General features: G+C 48.9%; 1 protein-coding gene across 5 annotated transcripts in view; it reads left to right on the forward strand.

The window, feature by feature from the left end:
* Positions 1-18,239, forward strand: part of MYOCD (myocardin) — a 118,438-nt gene that overhangs the window by 73,616 nt on the left and 26,583 nt on the right. For 4 of the 5 annotated variants that reach the window (XM_060647240.3, XM_060647243.3, XM_060647244.3 and 1 more), the window contains 2 exons: positions 11,260-11,438; positions 13,715-13,840. In XM_060647240.3, the coding sequence (XP_060503223.1) occupies positions 11,260-11,438; positions 13,715-13,840 (305 nt within the window). The remainder of the gene's footprint in view (positions 1-11,259; positions 11,439-13,714; positions 13,841-18,239) is intronic. The other variant, XM_060647241.3, reaches the window with a different exon arrangement.

The following is an 18,239-nucleotide window of genomic DNA, read 5'->3' on the forward strand; positions in this document are numbered from 1 at the left end:
TTGAAATGAATTTTTGAGAGAGAGAGAATACAAGCAGGGGAGAGACAGAGACAAAGACAGAGGATCTGAAGCAGGCTCCGCACTGTCCACAGAGAGCCCAATGCGAGGCTTGAACTCACAAACCGCAAGATCGTGACCTAAGCCAAAGTCAGATGCTTAAGTGACTGAGCCGCCCAGGCTCCCCTATTTTTCATTTTAGTTCCAGTATATTTAATATACGGTGTTAGTTTCAGGTGTACAATGTAGTGATTCAACACTTCCCATCCATTATTCAGTGATCATCATGACAAGTGTGCTCTTAATCCCCATCACCTGTTTTATCCACCACCACCCCCCCCCCCAGCCACCTCCCCTCTGGGAACCATCAGTTTGTTCTATAGTTAAGAGTCTGTTTTTTGGTTTGTCTCTTTTTTTCCCCCTTTGTTCATTAGCTTTGTTTCTTAATTCCACATATGAGTGAAATCATACAGTATTTGTCTTTCTCTGACTTATTTCACTTAGTATTATACCCTCCAGATCCATCTGTGTTGTTACAAATGGCAAGATTTCATTCATTTTTATGGCTGAGTAATATTCCATTGTACATATATGCCTCCTCTTCTTTATCCATTCATCTATCAGTAGACAGTTGGGCTGCTTCCATAATTTGCCTGTTGTAAGTAATGCTGCAGTAAACATGGGGCATATATCTTTCTGAATTGGTGTTTTCATATTCTCTGGGTAAATACCTAGTAGTGTGATTACGAGATCATAACGTAGTTCTATTTTTAAGTTTTTGAGGAAGCTCCATACTATTTTGCACAGTGGGCTGCACCAGTTTGCATTCCCACCAACAGTGCATGAAGGTTCCTTTTCCCTCCCCCGCATCCTCGCCAACACCTGTTTCGTTGTTTCTTGTGTTGTTGATTTTAGCCATTCTGACAGTTGTAAGGTGATATCTCATTGTAGTTTTGATTTGCATTTTCCTGATGAGTAGTGATGGTGAGCAACTTTCTTGTATCTTTGGCCATCTGGATCTCTTTTTTGGGTAAATGTCTGTTCATGTCTTCTGCCATTTTTTAATTGGATCATTGGTTTGGCATGGAGTTGTATATAAGTTCTTTATATGTTTTGGATACTAATCTTTTGTCAGATATGTCATTTGCAAATATCTTCTCCCATTCAGTAGGTTGTCTTTTGGTTTTGTTGAGTGTTTCTTTCACTGTGAAGAAGCTTTTTAGTTTGATGTAGTCCCATTTGTTTATTTTTGCTTTTATTTCCCTTCCCTCAGGAGACATATCTAGAAAAATGTTGCTATGGCTAATGTCAGAGAAATTACTACCTGTGCTCTCTTCTAGGACTTTTATGGTTTCAGGTCTCACATTTTGGTCCTTAATCCATTTTGAGTTTGCTTTTGTGTGTGGTGTAAGGTAGTGGTCCGGTTTCGTTCTTTTGCATGTAGCTCTTCAGTTTTCTCAGAACCATTTGTTGAAGAGACTTTCTTCTTCCCTTTGGATATTCTTTCCTGCTTTGTTGAAGATTAATGAACCATGTAAGTGTGGGTTTATTTCTGGGCTTTCTATTCTGTTCCATTGATCTATATGTGTGTCTATTTTTGTACCAGTACCATACTGTTTTGATCACTACAGTTTTGTAATATAACTTGAAATCTGGGATTGTGATACCTTCAGTTTTCTTCTTCTTTTTCAAGATTGCTTTGGCTTTCTGATTTGACTTCTACAGGAGGAGGCTTGGGCCTCCTTGTGGCCACATCTGGGGAATATGTACCCAATTCCCTGTTTCCTCTTCCTAGAAAGCCACTAATCTGGGTCTGAATACCCACTTCCAACATGTGTTGGGGAAAGGATTCCCAATCCTAACAAGCAATGCTCAGGACTCCAGCTGGGCATCTGACAATTCAACACAGAACTCAGGAAACCCATTCACTTACTAGATTAGCAGTTTATTATAAAAGGGTTATAGCTCAGGAACAGTCAGATGGGGGAGATGTGGAGGATGAGCCATGGTAGCCATGCTCCCCAAGTACCTCACTCTCCCCAAATCTCCACAAGGTCATCAACCTGGAAGTTCTCCAAACACCTTCCCTTTGGGTTTTCAATGGAGGCTTCATTATACGGTCACGATGTGATTAGATCATTGGTCATTGGTGATTGAACTCAATCTCCAGCCCCTCTCCCCTTCCTGGGGGCCAGGGGCTGACACTGAAAGTTCCACCCGTCACTTGGTTAGTTCCCCAGGCCACCAGCCCCCATCCTTTGGTGAGGTCCAAAAGCCACCTTATTAACATAACAAACACCACTTTTGTGACTCTCATCACTTAGAAAGTTCCAAGGGTTTTCCGAGCTCTGTGCCAGAAAGGGGGACGGAAACCAATATAGATTTCCTATTATAAATCACCATTCACAATTATTAACAGCCACAGCCTCTCAGGACAGAATACTGAAACAAAAAAGTAGATATGGTGTTACATGGGAGTGAGGATTTATGAGAACAGAAATTACATCCTAGAGTTTAGCACGGCCTCCTTGAGCTGATGAGTGGGTCATTATTAATTAAAGATCCCTCAGTTTGAGAGGCACTTGGGTGGCTCAGTGATTTACGTGCCTGACTCTTGGTTTCGGCTCAGGTCACAATCTCACGGTTCATGGATTCGAGCCCCACATCGGGCTCTGTGCTGACAGCATGGAGCCTGCTTGAGATTCTCTCTCTTTCTCTCTCTGCCCCTCCCCTGCTTGTTCTCTTTATCTCTCTCAAAATAAATAAACTTAAAAAAAAAATCCCTCAGTTTGAGACCCCTAGGAGCCTGCTTGTGGCTTGTTAATTCTCTCTCTGGCCATGTAAGCCTTTCCTTCCCTTGACAGGAGGAACATTCCTTAGCTCCCATGGAAGCTGCCTATTATCCAGAGGCCTGGCTTCTGCTTGAGTGAAACTGAACCCCTGCTGGCTTTCCTGGTTTTTTTCAAACAGTGGAAGGACTCTGGTTTTCAGCTCCAGTAGATGAGCCCCTTCTCCTAAAGCGTCCTCACCTTTCCCTTGGTCTGGCCCAGGCAGCCCCCTGAATGCCCAAGTCACGTACTTAGCTACTTTTTTTAAAGACTCAAACCTGTATCTCAGAGAATATACAGTCTGGTTGTCAAAGATAAATTAGAGCTGGTCCAGAAGACCTCCATTTCCAGCTGTTACATTTCTAAAAGATCTATGTGGGTTGGGGCTCCTGAGTGGCTTAGTCTGTTAAGTGTCTGACTTCAGCTCAGGTCATGATCTCACGGTTCGTGGGTTCGAGCCTTGCGTTGGGCTCTGCACTGACAGTGTGGAGCCTGCTTGGGATCCTCTCTCTTCCCCTCTCTTTTCCCCTGCCTCTCTTTCTCTCTTAAAAACAAATAAACATTAATTTTAAAAAAAAAGATCCTACACTAGTCTTTGCTCACTCACACCCCCAAGGTGCAGACTTCATAACAAAGCAGAAACAATCCCTATTTCCTGAGAATCCAATCATTCTTCAGAGACTCTGGAAGCCCTTCCTGAACACTCTGATCATTTATTTTAAGGCACATAGACAATAACCATGGCCCTGAGCCAGATGGTAGACCATTTGCCTCGTCATAAAAAGAAAAAGGGTTTCTTTGGCATCGCTTTCTCCTGGACAAAATTTATCATTCCGTAACGAGAAATCATTTCCGCAGTGCACGTGATCCTGGGGGGACGGAGGCACAATGAGGCATATGTGGAAAATACTTCTCTGTGCTGCTGGCCTTGGCTGCCCATCAAAGCGGTCACGGGCATCGCTCTGAGGTCTGCAGCTGTGGAGAGCTGATGTACCCCCACGAGAGAGCTCTGAAAGGGTGGGGTCCTGCAGAGAGGAAGCAAGAGACAGGGCTCAAATCTCTTTACACACCTGACAATCTTCTTTGACCCTAGAGAATCAACCTCAAGTGCCAGCACAGAAGTCCTTCTGGTTGACTGTTTTCCTCCACTCATGTGGTCCCAGAATCAGAGTATGTCTTAGAGGCTTCAGGCAAATTTCGAAGATGCCAGGAATCGGAGGAAAAGGAATCCTCATTCCTCCAAACCTCCACGGACACCCATTTCTGTAATAATGGCACCTGACCCCCTTTAAGAGCAGTGGGTTCTGTCTTTCTTGGATGATATAGTCCCTCCTCTACAGACCCATGTATTGAAAAACCTTTAGGCAAGAGCCATGTTTAAAGTTTATTTATTATAGGGGCGCCTGGGCGACTCAGTCAGTTGAGTGTCCCTTCAGCTCAGGTCATGATCTCACGGTTCATGGGGTCGAGCCCCACGTTGGGCTCTGTGCTGACAGCTCGGAGCCTGGAGTCTACTTTGGATTCTGTGTCTCCCTCTCTCTCTCTGTCCCTCACACTGCTCATGTTCTCTCTCTCAAAAATAAACATTAAAAGAAAAGTTTATTATTTTGGGGAGAGAGAGAGCGAGAAGGAGGAGGAGGAGGAGGAGGAGGAGGAGGAGGAGGGGCAGAGAGGGAAAGAAAGTGGATCCCAAGCAGGCTTGCATTGTCCGTGCAGAGCCCAATGTGGGGCTCGAACTCAGGACCACTGAGCCCAAATCAAGAGTCGGATGCTTAAAAGCGCCCCTAGGCAAGGGCCACATTTAAACCCTACCTATTAACACAGGGATCACCTTGTCCCTTAGAAAATGGATTTTCCTTCCATGTCTTCCAAGAGGGCATTAAGAGATGGTCTGTCCACGAATTAAAAATAGCTCTCGGGCCATGCACTGAACAGGCTTGGGAGAAGATAAGCAAACAGGTCCTTTTCCACAAGCCGCTTCGTGGTCTCCCAGCCAAAAGGTACCCAGGACTCCAGCTATCTCCCTTAATCTTGGAATCTTAAATGTTTATGCAGAGAAAGTACAACTGACTCATTCATCCAGTTGCTTCCCGGGGGACGGGGGAGGGGGGAAGCTCAGAGTCCAACATCCCCTGGGGGCCAGTGCCCAGAGCCGGCCCCTCGGGGCATAGCCGGAGAATGATGTCAGGGCTTCCCAAAGTGGGTCCTTGTCACCGCACCCCCTGACGTGTGTCTCCGGGGACAATAGCCAGCACACCACACTCCAGCAACTCCCAGGGTGCCTCGTGCCCTGGGAGATTGGAGCAGAGGCCCAGGGTCACGGCACAAAGCGACAGACATGGTTATTCCACAGACAGCCAGATAAGGTGACCTTTGTCCCCGTCCATGTGAGCCTGGCTTGAACCAGGAGGGAAGGAGTGACAGCAGCCTTTGCAGTGACTCCCAGCTCTGAAGGTCTTTGCAAAGCTGACCACAGGACAAGGTGCCTGCTGGGTGGGTCTTTTTAAATTTTTGATAACGGCCCCAACAAAAGCAGCCACAATCACCGCCAGGCTAGGAATTACTCAACACTTGCCCATCAGGGACTGGGCTCAACCATTCACATGCTGTTCTGTTGTTTTAATCCTCAAATCCTGGAGAGGTTAACTCTGTCGTTTCTGTTTTAGAGGTGGGGCAACTGAGGCTCCCAGAGGTGAAATCACTTGCCAGCAGAAATGCGATAGGGCTGAGAAACCACCCTCGACGGTTCGAGTCCAGAATTGAAGTTCTTACTGACCCTGCTGAGCAAACCCCACATACGTCATCTCAAAAGGACGTCGCTGCCTTTTGCTAGCAGAGCGTCTCTGCTGTTCAGTTTCTCCCGTGAGCAGAGGCCGAGTCGAGCGTGCACATGTGTGGACGCTCCTCTTCCGTCCGGGTGGTCACAAATCCAAGCCACCGGCAGCCCTAAGACAGTGGTGATGGGGGAGGGTGGGGGGGGACAAGGCAGGGTCTTTGGGCCTGCGCCGTAAGGAAGTAGTCCTCCTCACTGGCATATTCTGATTCTGATCTGGCCCATGGTGCTTTTTGGAAATCAGACAGATCCAGAGTCCAGTTTGGGGCCTTAGCCATCACCTGATTGACTCCTTCAGGTGTAAGTAACTGCCCTGTATGTAGTTGCATGGATGCACGTCGTCTTTGTGGATGTAAGCAGAAAACCTTGTGGGTTTTTTTTTTTAATTTTTATTCATTTTTTAAATATTTTTAACATTTGGGGCGCCTGGGTGGCTCAGTCGGTTAAGCGTCCGACTTCAGCTCAGGTCACAATCTCGCGGTCCATGAGTTCAAGCCCCGCGTCGGGCTCTGGGCTGATGGCTCGGAGCCTGGAGCCTGCTTCCGATTCTGTGTCTCCCTCTCTCTCTGCCCCTGCCCCGTTCATGCTCTGTCTCTCTCTGTCTCAAAAATAAATAAACGTTAAAAAAAATTAAAAAAAAATATTTTTAACATTTATTCATTTTGAGAGACAGAGCATAAGTTGGGGTGGGAGGGGTGGGGCAGAGAGAGAGCGGGACACAGAATCCGAAGCAAGCTCCAGGCTCTGAGCCATCAGCACAGAGCCCGATGCAGGGCTCGAACTCACGGATCATGAAATCATGACCTGAGCTGAAATCGGACGCTTAACCGACTGAGCCACCCCTTTATGAAGGTACCCCTTTATTTATTTATTTATTTATTTTTATTTATTTTTTTTTTTTTAATTTTTTTTTTTCAACGTTTTTATTTATTTTTGGGACAGAGAGAGACAGAGCATGAACGGGGGAGGGGCAGAGAGAGAGGGAGACACAGAATCAGAAACAGGCTCCAGGCTCCGAGCCATCAGCCCAGAGCCTGACGCGGGGCTCGAACTCACAGACCGCGAGATCATGACCTGGCTGAAGTCGGACGCTTAACCGACTGCGCCACCCAGGCGCCCCTATTTATTTATTTTAAGAGAGAGAGAGAGAAAGCAGGGGAGAGGCAGAGAGAAAGGGAGAGAATCCCAAGCAACTCACGAACTGTGAGATCGTGACCTGAGCTGAAATCGGACGCTTAACCGACTGAGCCAACCCTTTATAAAGCCACCCCTTTATTTATTTATTTTGAGAGAGAGAGAGAGAGAGAAAGGGAGAGAGAGAATCCCAAGCAGGCTCCGCCCTGTCGGTGCAGAGCCCCCCGCGGGACTCGAACTCAGGAACTGTGAGATCATGACCTGAGTCAAAATGAAGAGTCAGACACTCAACCGACTGAGCCACCCAGGCTCCCCAAGCAGAAAAACTTCTTTAAATGATGGCTGTCATTTGGTCAAGTAGACTTCTAGAAGCCGTGTCTCTCCAGGGATCAGCCCCCCAAATACTCCTGTCCCCTGGCTGGGGGATTTCTTCCTCACCCTTCCCACCACCACGCTGCTCTTTGCACAACTTCCCCTTTGCTCCCCCCATCGCGGTCAAGTGCGCCCTTTCCCCCCACCACCCCCCGTCTGTCGTCCTGTCCACAGCTGAGGTCATCTCAGGCTCAGCCCAACCCCACCTCCTCCAGGCGTCTCCCTGGACGTCTCCACATTGCGGTCTCCTCCGTCTGTCCTGGACAGCACTCACCGGGTGGTCTGGTCCTTGACAGATGCTTCCCATTGTGTCCCACAGTCTTCACGGCGTCCTATCCGATTTTGCTTCTGCTTCTCTGCTTCTCCTAAAGTGTGAAGGCCGGATGGGGACAAAATAATCGGGGAACGCTCCGTGCAGCATTCCCGACTCCTTTACTCCAGACACCCGACTTTGAGACTTTTCCACATTATTCTAGTGCCTCGCTCCAAGGTCACCAAATGCCAGATGTCCAAGTGGAAAGGGCAGGCTGAGGGATGGGTGGCAAGAACAGGGCTACCACAGTCCTCCCACCCAGGAAATCGTCATAAATGCCCTCCCCAGAATGTCCCGCCTTCTCTGTCCTCACCGTCACGGTGTCACTAGGAGTCCCTCAGACCTCAAGAACTCAAGTACAAGATGCTGTGGAACACGGAGATATCCTTAGGTCACGTGTGCCGATAAAGGAGAGACATTGGCCATTCCCCACTGGGTGTTTCCTAAAGACTTACCACCCGATGGCTTCCAGGGAGGGTGATGGCTTTTGCCACCCCTCTGCTGGTGGCTCTGAGAGTCCACACTGCAGTCCTAGCTCAGTCCCTGTGCGCACTGAACACTGTGTGCCCTCCTCCACAGAGCAGTGATGAGAAAACGCACCCTTCCTCTGACTTAGCGGTTGGAAGGCCTCGCGAAAGTTGATGCTTTTTGTTACTGCGGCCACTAGTCCGCGGATGCCTGATACAAACTGCTGTTTTTATCGTTTGCTGTCACCCGGCTTGAAACAAAGTGGCATGTTGGACATAAGAAACCATCCTCTCTCTCTCTTTCTCCCTGCCCGCCTCTTGTAACATCTCCACTCAATGTCAGGGTACTCGGACAGCATTGTGGTTTGATGACCTTCCTCTGGCGCATGCATATTTGGGGGGGGGGTGCTCGGTGTGGGTGCAGGTTCGAGATGGTGGGGGGCCCCCGGGGGTGGGGGAGCGAGACTTTGTCTCGTGAAGGATCAGACCGCGTGGAGAAGCTCTGTGCCCATTTAGACTGAGGAAAATATGGAGGGAATATAATAAAACTTATTATATTTGGAGGATCCTGTTGGGCAGGAAAGCCTGGGTCCCCCAAGGGGCTAAACACGCTCACAGGCAGGGCTCTCTGAGGTTGGAAATGGAGTCGGCTCAAGGCATGTGCCAAGCAGAGCCAGTGAAATGCTGTGATTTCTGGGGTGGAGTAGGCTCAACACCCCCCACCACCCTCCCATGTCTATCTGGCCCTCAATGACATACGTAAGCCTTTTAACAGGGACAAAGCCTTTAATTTCTACCAATAGAAGTAGGACTTGAAAAAATGTTTTAATTTTTTAACCTTTTATTTATTTTTGAGGGGGAAGGGAGGGGCAGAGAGAGAGGGAGACACGGAATCCAAAGCAGGCTCCAGGCTCTAAGCTGTCAGCACAGAGCCCAACGCGGGGTTTGAACTCACAAACTGTGAGATCATGACCTGAGCCGAAGTTGGATGCTTAACCGACTGAGCCACCCAGGAGCCCCCAGGACTTGAAGTTTCAATGACAAATGTTTGTTTGCAGAGCCCAGGGTTTGCTGTGAGAGAAGAAAGGAAACGAAGGTGGTGAGCTAACTCTGGACTCTTAAAATAGACCAGAGTCCTGAAGGGGGGTGGGGAGAGAGTGACCCCCGACCTCAAAGAGAAAAGTTGGCATTTGTCAGATACCCGGGAAAACCCCTCTCTTAGAAAACAAATGGGTCGCTGACACTAAGACCCAAAAAAGCTAGCATTTCTTTCTTGCAGGTGATATGTAGACAGATGTTTTCTATTACTCTCTGTACTTTTTTATTTCAAAGAATTTTTTATTGCTTAAAAAAAAAAGGACACCTCTGAAAATAAAAGTTGAAAAATTAAAGTTTCCAGTAATGCAATGGCATACTGGGTAGCTGTTACCAAAAATACATATATATATATATATATATATATATATATTTTTTTTTTTTTTTAATTGAGGATGATCTCTGTGTGCTCCCACAGAAAGGACTCTAAGTAACGTAGCGTGAATAAGCAAGTTTCAGAAGACCTATGTGACCGGTCCTACCAATGTGAAGTGCTTTGCATGTGTGTGTGCTTTGTTATACGTACAGAACTAAATCTAAGGAGGCAGGCGATCACGAGCAGGAAGCAGAATGAATGTGTACGTGTGAATGTGGCTCATAAGTATCCATTACATTTACAATCATAGGAAGGCAATCATGATTTTGTCAACAAGCCTTGCAGCTGGGGATGGTCCCCAAGTCCTTCCAGGTTTTTGGAGTACCCGGGGCGGGGGGGGGGGGGGAGATGGGGGTGGGGCCAGCAACTGGAATTTCCAGCCACCCTGTCCTTGTCCTGCTCTTTCCTGATTTGCCACTTGGATGTCTGAGTGAGGGTCCGTGACAGGTGCCGGCGGTGGGGGGTGATGACAAGTCCCAAACCACACGTGTTCCATTTCGTGCAGCTCCTTGCTGCCTTTGCAATCTCCGCCGTGAAAGCTCTCCTCTCTTATCTGCACAAAGCAGGAGTCAAAAGTTCTCGTCCGTGTGATTGCAGAATACCGGGCTGGGAAACTTCCTGATAATACCGAAATGATTCCTTCAGAAGAGCCGCGCCTGGGATCGGCTCCAAAGCACTATGTGGCCTGAGCACGTTCTGTGCCGTGCAGCTGGATGATGAACCGGATGCAATTTGGCAATTTAAGAAAAAAAAAGGGGCGGGGGGGAATGTATAAAGATGTCATCATATCCCACCTGGCTTGGTAGCCCCTCTCCCCATGCTTATGAGCCTGAGCCCCTCCAAAGACCACGCAGACGACCAAGGAAGTGACCGGTCCACAATAGATACGGAGCTAGGAGGTAGACAAAGAAAATCCAAAGAAAGAAAGAGAGAGAGAGAGAGAGAGAGACAAAGAAAGAAGGAAGGAAGGAAGGAAGGAAGGAAAGAAAGGAAAGAAAGAAAGGAAAGAAAGAAGGAAGGATGGAAGGAAGGAAGGAAGGAAGGAAGGAAGGAAGGAAGGAAGGAAGAAAGAGAAAGAAAGAAAGAAAGAAAGAAAGAAAGAAAGAAAGAAAGACCCCGCTGCAGTTTCTAAGACACATTTGTGGCTTTTATAAACGGCAGCGCGTTCGTTGAAAGAGGCCTTGTGCCACCGGTGACCTTAGCTAATGCTGACGTTCAGGAATTTAAACTTGGGAGCGGCCCCAGCATATCCTGTTCTAAAACCTGAGGGCCATGGGCATTCTCCCACACTGCATTCTCCTTTGGCCTCATTCTGTATCCAGTGGTCTCTTTCTTTCCATCATCTTCCCTGATTTCGTTTCAAAAAGCTATGGGTTTCAGGTAGAAAACTGCATGCGGGGCGCCTGGGTGGCCCAGCTTTCGAGCGTCCAACTCTTGATTTCGGCTCAGGTCGTGATGCCAGGGCCATGGGATCGAGCCCCGCGTCGGGCTCCTCACTGAGCGTGCACCCTGCTCTCTCGCGCGCGCTCTCTCTCTCTCCCTGTCCCTCCCCTGTGTGTGCTCTCTCACAAAAATAAATAAATAAAAACATTGTTTTAAATGTGCATACGTCACACCTCCTTCCCTCCAGATGCGTCACATTTATAAATGCAGGTCCCCATTTGGAGTAAACACATGAGAAACCACATCATTGAAAACCTGTCTTCACGCTTACCTTGAACTAGAAACAGAGCAAAGGAGACAGATTCGTGCCCCTGACAGGGACGACAAGTTGAAGTGTTTCCCGAAAGCCCTGTGGTCAGCGTCTCAGCCTCTGACCCCCTTCTTGGATTTCACCCCATCAGGTAACCAGGTGAGTCTCTGCAAATCTGCAGATGCCTTTGCCTTCGAGGAGGACAGCAGCAGTGATGGGCTTTCTCCAGACCAGACTCGAAGCGAAGACCCCCAGGGCTCAGCAGGATCCCCAGCGGACAGCAAAGCTTCGGAGACCCCGTTAGCAGGTCCTGCTCTGGGGGCAGTCCAGGTAAATAAACCGCACCTCAGCCCGTCGTGTCTTTGTGGTCCTCAAGGCACACTGCCACCTTTGGTTTCGCGTAGAGACCCCGGTACGTCCCTGGATGGCGCTTCAGATGGGTGCCTCTTCTTACCCGATCCGGTTCTGGGGATCGGTGGGGAGGGGGGGGCAAAGCCTCCAGAAAACACCAAACGAGGAGCCTCTCGGGGCCGTACCCTTTGGCTTACTTGGCTACTCCGCCAAGTAGATGCCTACTATCTCCCAAACTTACGCGCGCGGCTAAAAGAGGCTCTCTGCCATCAGGTGACTCACTAGTCATCTCCTGCATAGAATGTGCCAGCGCAGGCTTCTGGCTTCAAACCCCACAGACTTCCCTGAGTATATTCTCTGCATGGTCCGGGGGGAGGGGAGACCAGGAAGTGCCGACAGGCTGCAAAGCAGGGGGCCCCCGAGGTGCCTCTACGGTTAGCGGGTTTCTGCCTGCCACACCACGTCCAGCCCAGCCCGAGAACGGCAGTCCCCCCCAACCCTTTCTGGACCAATCCACAAACACACAGGCCGTGAGGCATGTGTGTTGCAAATACTGTTCAAAAGCACATTTCTAAGAAAAATAATTAACAGCGGCTGGCGCTAGGCACTTCCCAAGCGTTTCCTTTGAGATGCCCCACTGTCCTCCAGGCGGGTAGCGTCCATGTGCCTTCTGATGGAGGGGGGACCCAGGCTGTGTGAGGCCGAGCCCCTGCGTGGTCTCCAGACGCTGCAGATTCCCAACCCCCCTGGAGCTCTTACTTCTAGAAGCCGCATAGAGGCTGGATGGGGGCTGCCCTCAGCCTAGCATGATGGTATTCACGCAGACCCAAAGAGGAGATGTGTGTGGACACACACACACACACTGTTCCGGAACCCGTGTTACTCGCTGGTCATCATCATGCCCTTCTTCACGCGGTGAAGCAAGCAAAGCTGGCACCTGCCGAGGAGAAATGGGAGAAAGATAACAAGGAGAGCTGAAACACCCAGGCGTGTGTCCCGCGTGGGTTTGTAAGCAACGCGCGTTCCCTTCCCCTGCGCGCGGCGGCCGGGCTTTGCCGCCCGGCTTCTCCAACAACAGCAGACAGCAGTTTGGATCGCTCGTGGCTGTGGTTCCGATGGTAAATTCCTCAGCTTCTGACTTAAGAATGGTTTGAGGAGAAGACGAGTTCTTTTCTGCTTCACCCAGTTCGAAGAGGACAAGCCGGGGGGGTGATGCTGGGCCGGGTGCAGAAATCACTCTGTGATCATGCCCAGCGGCCCTGCTGAGCAGAGAAGGACACTGAGGCCCCAGAGGAAAGGATTCTGCAGAGGTTTCTCGGGCGCCGGGGCTCAGGAAAGGATGGGGAGGCTGCAGGGGGAGGTCGTGAGCGGCACCCTGTCCCTTTCTGTCACAGCATCGGGTGGCAGGAGAGGGACAGAAGATGATCACTCTTTTTTCCAAGTTCTCAGCATCCTGGAACACGTCTCTCAGAAAGGTTGTTCGTGACACTACACGCACACCCCCCCCGACACACACACATATATATACACACACCTACATATACACGTGTGCTCATAAGGAACTATACGTAAACACACAGACACCACACACATATACACACACTTTCTTTACATACATACACATCGATGTACATAAACACATATACACACAGACATGCAGACACATGCATACATATTTACACATACACATATATGCATGCACATACCTATGCATGTATGCACACACATCTACACACGCGTAGACATATATGGACAGACACACATGTATATACAGACCCACAAAAACACACACACGGCACACACAGATAAACACACAAATGTGTACACGCAGACATGCACACAAACATGTACACCCAGAAACACACACACACGCACGCACACACGTTTTCCCTCCCATCCGCTAACCCCCTTTTTATCATTTTTTGGGTCCTACTTTCCACCGAAATGCCCACACCCACTTCTCCCTCCTCCTTTTTTCTTCAGTCCCGTTATCAAGTCCAACAGGTAGACCTTGTCACAGGTGGAACTCTCAACAGGGTTGACCAGCCGTCTGAGTTCTGGGTTGGCCTAGAACAGGCCATTTCTATACCTGTTTTCTGGAAGAATTATTGACGATGACCCCCTTATCTCTCAACAGTGATCTCAGTTGGTTGACAAATCATATATATATATAAAATCATGATATCATGGCCCCTCTACTTTATTTCTACATTTTTTCCTCCTGCATCCTAATATTGCTAAAATTTGGATTTCAGGATCATTCTTCTGGCTCGGAAAATGACAAGAATGACTCAGCCTCACAGCTCAGCAACCAGTCAGACGCGGGCAAGCAAGGGCTTGGGACTCTGGGCCCCTCCAGTGCTGGGCACACTGCTGTGAAGGTAGGGATGGGCCAGCAGGGGGCAGAGCTCTCTGAGTTTAGTGTGGCAACGTGGGGGGAGTCACAGGGACCCCTGTGTAGGCTCAGTCCACCGGGAACATCGCGAGTCAGGAGAGGAGAAAGGGGCCCTCCACGTGCATGGACCAAGAGTCGGTTCGCTGTGCAAACGCAGCACGGGTCTTCTGTGTAGAGGAGAAACCTGTGAGCTGTGAGCTCGCGGTTGTTTGGGGTCACAGGTCAGCCAGCATGGGCCTGACTTAAAAGACTTCATCAGGCCAGCCTCGAGACAGCCACAGCAGGTCGAAAGGCACACAGGGTTTATACATGCCATCAGACAGGTAGAGGGGAGTTGGGTTTTATGCAGGGGAAGCAGGTCTGAGGGCTTACGTAACGTAAGGCTCAAATCACCTAAGCCAGTCTCCCTTTGGAGAGAAAGATAAAGGGCGGGGTCGCCTTCACAGTAGACTAATAACTATAAGCATTATAGCAGATTCTCGGTTAAATCTTCCCATTATGGCTAATGGTTCACAGAAGGCTTTATCCCCTTTCCAATTAACTGCCTGCTAACGATCACTGGGTTTTGTCGCTAATCATATTTTATCCCAAATAGCTTCTCTAGGGTCACCACTTAATGAGAGCGGAGATGTCTCTTATGAAATATTTGTTAAAAGAGCATAAGAATCAGCGTTTAAAGTAACAGCTCCGGGTCCCTTCTACCGCATATACACAAAAGAGGTTCTCGTGTACCAAGTGGACGGCAGGCATTTCCGCTTCCCTGTAAATCTCCCTAAACCTCGCTAGAAACCCACTCCCTATGTAGCTGAAATCTTACTAGCAATTCGCTCAGATCAACAGCCTTTGAAATTACAGGGCCGTTGATAGGTTTTGCCCATTGCAGGTGGAGGAAGGAGGTGGTTCACATTATCTATACCGTTGTGTACAAGGAGAAATTTTATTACTATTTCTACCAGCGTAGTTAAGTGTTGCATAGGTCAGATTAGCACTGCCTTCAGCCTCACTGTACTAAGGAAATGTGACGGTTGCCCAGAGGGAGGACAGGTCGATTTCAGTGAAGAGCAGGATTGATGGGCAGCGGATCCAATGGGACTGGTTGTGTATGTGAGAGCCAACATCCCTGCTGGGTTGGTCAGTGCCTGTGAATTCTCAGTTGTTCGACATTATCTCTACCTTAGGAAGATGCTAGAGGGCTTCTCCAAGAAGGAAGCGGGCAAGCTGGGGGGAAGACATCTGTGCCCTATTGGCTTTGTAAGGTCCATTGGAGGCCACTGAGAGAATGTACCAGAATTCCCTGACAACTGTCCAGCCCTATGTAAGGGAAAGGTGTTCTCAATGCAGGCTCCTTGAAGATATATATCAGAGATGAAAAAAATAGGATTCCTGTTCTCAAGAAGCCTGTAGTCTAATTGGGTCACAGCCACCACTAACCCACATAGTGTTTTGAGCAGATAAGAAACATGTACCATAAGGGACTTGAGTAGACATTTCTCCAAAGATAAGGAAATTGCCAGGGTGCCTGGGCTGTCTCAGTCAGTTAAGCGTCTGACTCTTGATTTCAGCTAGGGTCATGATCTCAACGTTCATGGGTTCGAGCCCCACATCAGGCTCTGTGCTGAGAGAGCAGAGCCTGCTTGCGATTCTGTCTCTCCCTCTCTCTTTGCCCGTACCGTGCTCGTGTGCACTCTCTCTCTCCCTCAAATAAACTGGAAAAAAATTTTTTTTAAGAAAAGAAAGAAATTGCCAATAAGCACCTGGAAAGGTGTCGAGTGTCATTGGCCATCAGGGAAATGAAACTCAAATTCACAACAAAATACCACTTCATGCCCACCAAAATGGCTCTAGTGAAAAAACAGTAAATAACAAGTGTTGATGAGGATGAGGAGATTGGAAAGCTCTTACACATGGCTGGTGGCAACATAAAATGGTGTGTCCACTGTGGAAAATAGCTTGGTGGTTCCTCAGAAAATTAAACGTTGAATTGCCCTATGACCCAGAAATCCCTCTCCTTGGGTGTATGTCCAAAAAAATGGAAAATGGGTGTCCCAGCAAAATCTTGTACATGAATATTCATGGCAGCACTATTCACAATATTCAAGAGTCGGAATGAAGTCAAATGTCCATGAGCTGAAGGATGGATAAGCTTGTGGTATATCCAGAGGGATGAAGTCCTGAAAATATGATGCTTAAGTGAAAGAAGCCAGACACAAAAGGCCACATACTGTATGATTCTGGGTGTTGTTTTTTTTTTTAATGTTTATTTATTTTGAGAGAGAATGCGAGAGTGTGGGAGGGGCAGAGAGAGAGAGAGAGAGCAGGGTGGGACAGAGAGAGAATCCCAAGCAGGCTCCACACTGTCAGTACAGAGCCCAACACAGGGCTCGATCCCACAAACCATGAGATCATGACCTGAGCTGAAATCAAGAGTCAAGATGCTTAACCAACTGAACCCCCCCAGGTACCTCCCCGGTATATGAAATATCCTGAATAGGCAAATCCAGGCAGACAGAAAACAGACGAGTGGTTTCTGGGGACCGCACCAAGGAGAAAATGGGGAGTGACTGCTTAGTGGGTATGGGGTCTCCTGGGGGTGATGAAAACGTTCTGGAACTATATAGTGATGACCTTCACACAACACTGTGAATCGTATACTTGTGAATTGTGGTAGTTACTGGGGCGATTTGTAGGTTACTTGTGTTTTACCACAATACAAAGAAGAGGTTCCTGTTTCTTGGGTGGCCAGCGCCCCCATCAGGGCCAGCAGTGCAGGAAGCAGGACTTCAGTCTCCCCCACACCCCCCCCCCCCCCCCGGGGCAGGGTATGCCGTGGTGCGACCCTTATCAGACTGCCTCAAAATGCTGCCTGACACCTGCAGGTGAGAGAGAGCACTGTGAGCTGAAACAGGCTTCCCAGGTGAGCCGGGGTGTGAGCCCCCCGGGGAGAATGGGCAGGACTTAGTTAGCAGGTGCAGGATGGAGTTTCAGACAGCAGGAAATTGCCAGGCAGAGGCGGGGGAGCCCGGTAAGCTTTGGGGTGGGGAGGGGTCCAGCAGTTCAGTGAACTGTCTCGGGCAGGTGGGGGTTTGGGCTTCGTCTCGCAGGGCAGGACCCGCAAACTGATTGTCGCGGGGGTGGTTCGTTGTGGGACAGGCCCAGTGTGTGAGCAGGTTTCCCTCAGGATGCCCTCTTGCAGGGGCATCTGGGTGGCTCAGTCCGTTGAGCCTCCAACTCTTGATTTGGTCATGAGCTCACGGTTGGTGAGTTCGAGCCCCACATTGGGCTCTGTACCGCTAGTGTGGAGCCTGCTTGGGATCCTCTCTCTCCATCCCCCTCTCTCTGCCCCTCCCTGGGGCCCTCTCTCTCTCTCAAAATAAATAAATAAACTTAAAAAAAAAAAGAATGCCTTCTTGCAAAAAAAGTCACGTACTCTTGAGCCACGGGCCGGACCCTAACCCTGGGTTTTATATCCACCTCTGCTTTAGAAAGATATGCTCCCCTCCCATTGGCCAATGGTTCGTTTTCTGTTTTCTACCTAGAACCAAAAAAAAAAAAGAAAGAAAAAAAAATGAACTTACGACCTCAGGATGTTCTGGCTTCCAAAAAGTATGAAACTATACAGTTCCATGGAGTCAGAGTTCTGTGAGGACAATAGCCTTTGCCCTCCACTCTCCAGAGAAAATGGTCCAATTTGAGTAACTTCCGGAATGTTCCGAGTCCCTGTACGACAGTGGCCTGGAGAAAAAGTTCCCCACCCCTGACTTACCGGCAAGACCAGGCTTGCAGAGTCCCAGGTTGAGGTGGGAACAGATGCCGGGCTGGAGCAAAGCAGGGCCCAGCTGATTGCAGGAGCCCTGCAGAAATTCTCCCAGTGCAGAAGACTGATTGATTAGTTAATTAGAATGCTAATCGATTAAGGAGAAATGGCGCCACCCAGCACAGGGGAATGCTTGTTCTCATTAGCTATGACTTTCCGAGAGAAGAAGCCACCTTGAGAAAACACCAAAGGGGCTTCGGTGGTGGGACGTGTGGCCTCAGAGACTTGCAAGTTGTAGGCTCCTTCCGATGGGTCACTTTCAGATGTGTGCTTTGTGGTTAAAATGGGGACACTGCCCAGTGGGATCCTGCCTGCCGGCTATTTGGGAGCCCCCTCTTCTGGACACCGCTGGTACTACACTTCCCCTGCACAGTTTGCCCAAAGCCTCAGGATGCTTTTATCGTGACTTCCCGGTTCTCCGTTTCAATCTTCTGTAATAAAGTCAGGGCTTGAAAATTAAGATTTTTTTTTTCCAGCTGATCACTGTACGGACTACCTTTTGCAGGTTATAGTCATAATCACAGTGTCCTTTTGAGACCTGTTACTATTTCACTGGTATCTTTCAGCGTCC

This window comes from Panthera onca, chromosome E1, assembly GCF_046562875.1.
Source record: "Panthera onca isolate mPanOnc1 chromosome E1, mPanOnc1 haplotype 2, whole genome shotgun sequence".
In the NCBI taxonomy this organism is placed as follows: Eukaryota; Metazoa; Chordata; class Mammalia; order Carnivora; family Felidae; genus Panthera; species Panthera onca.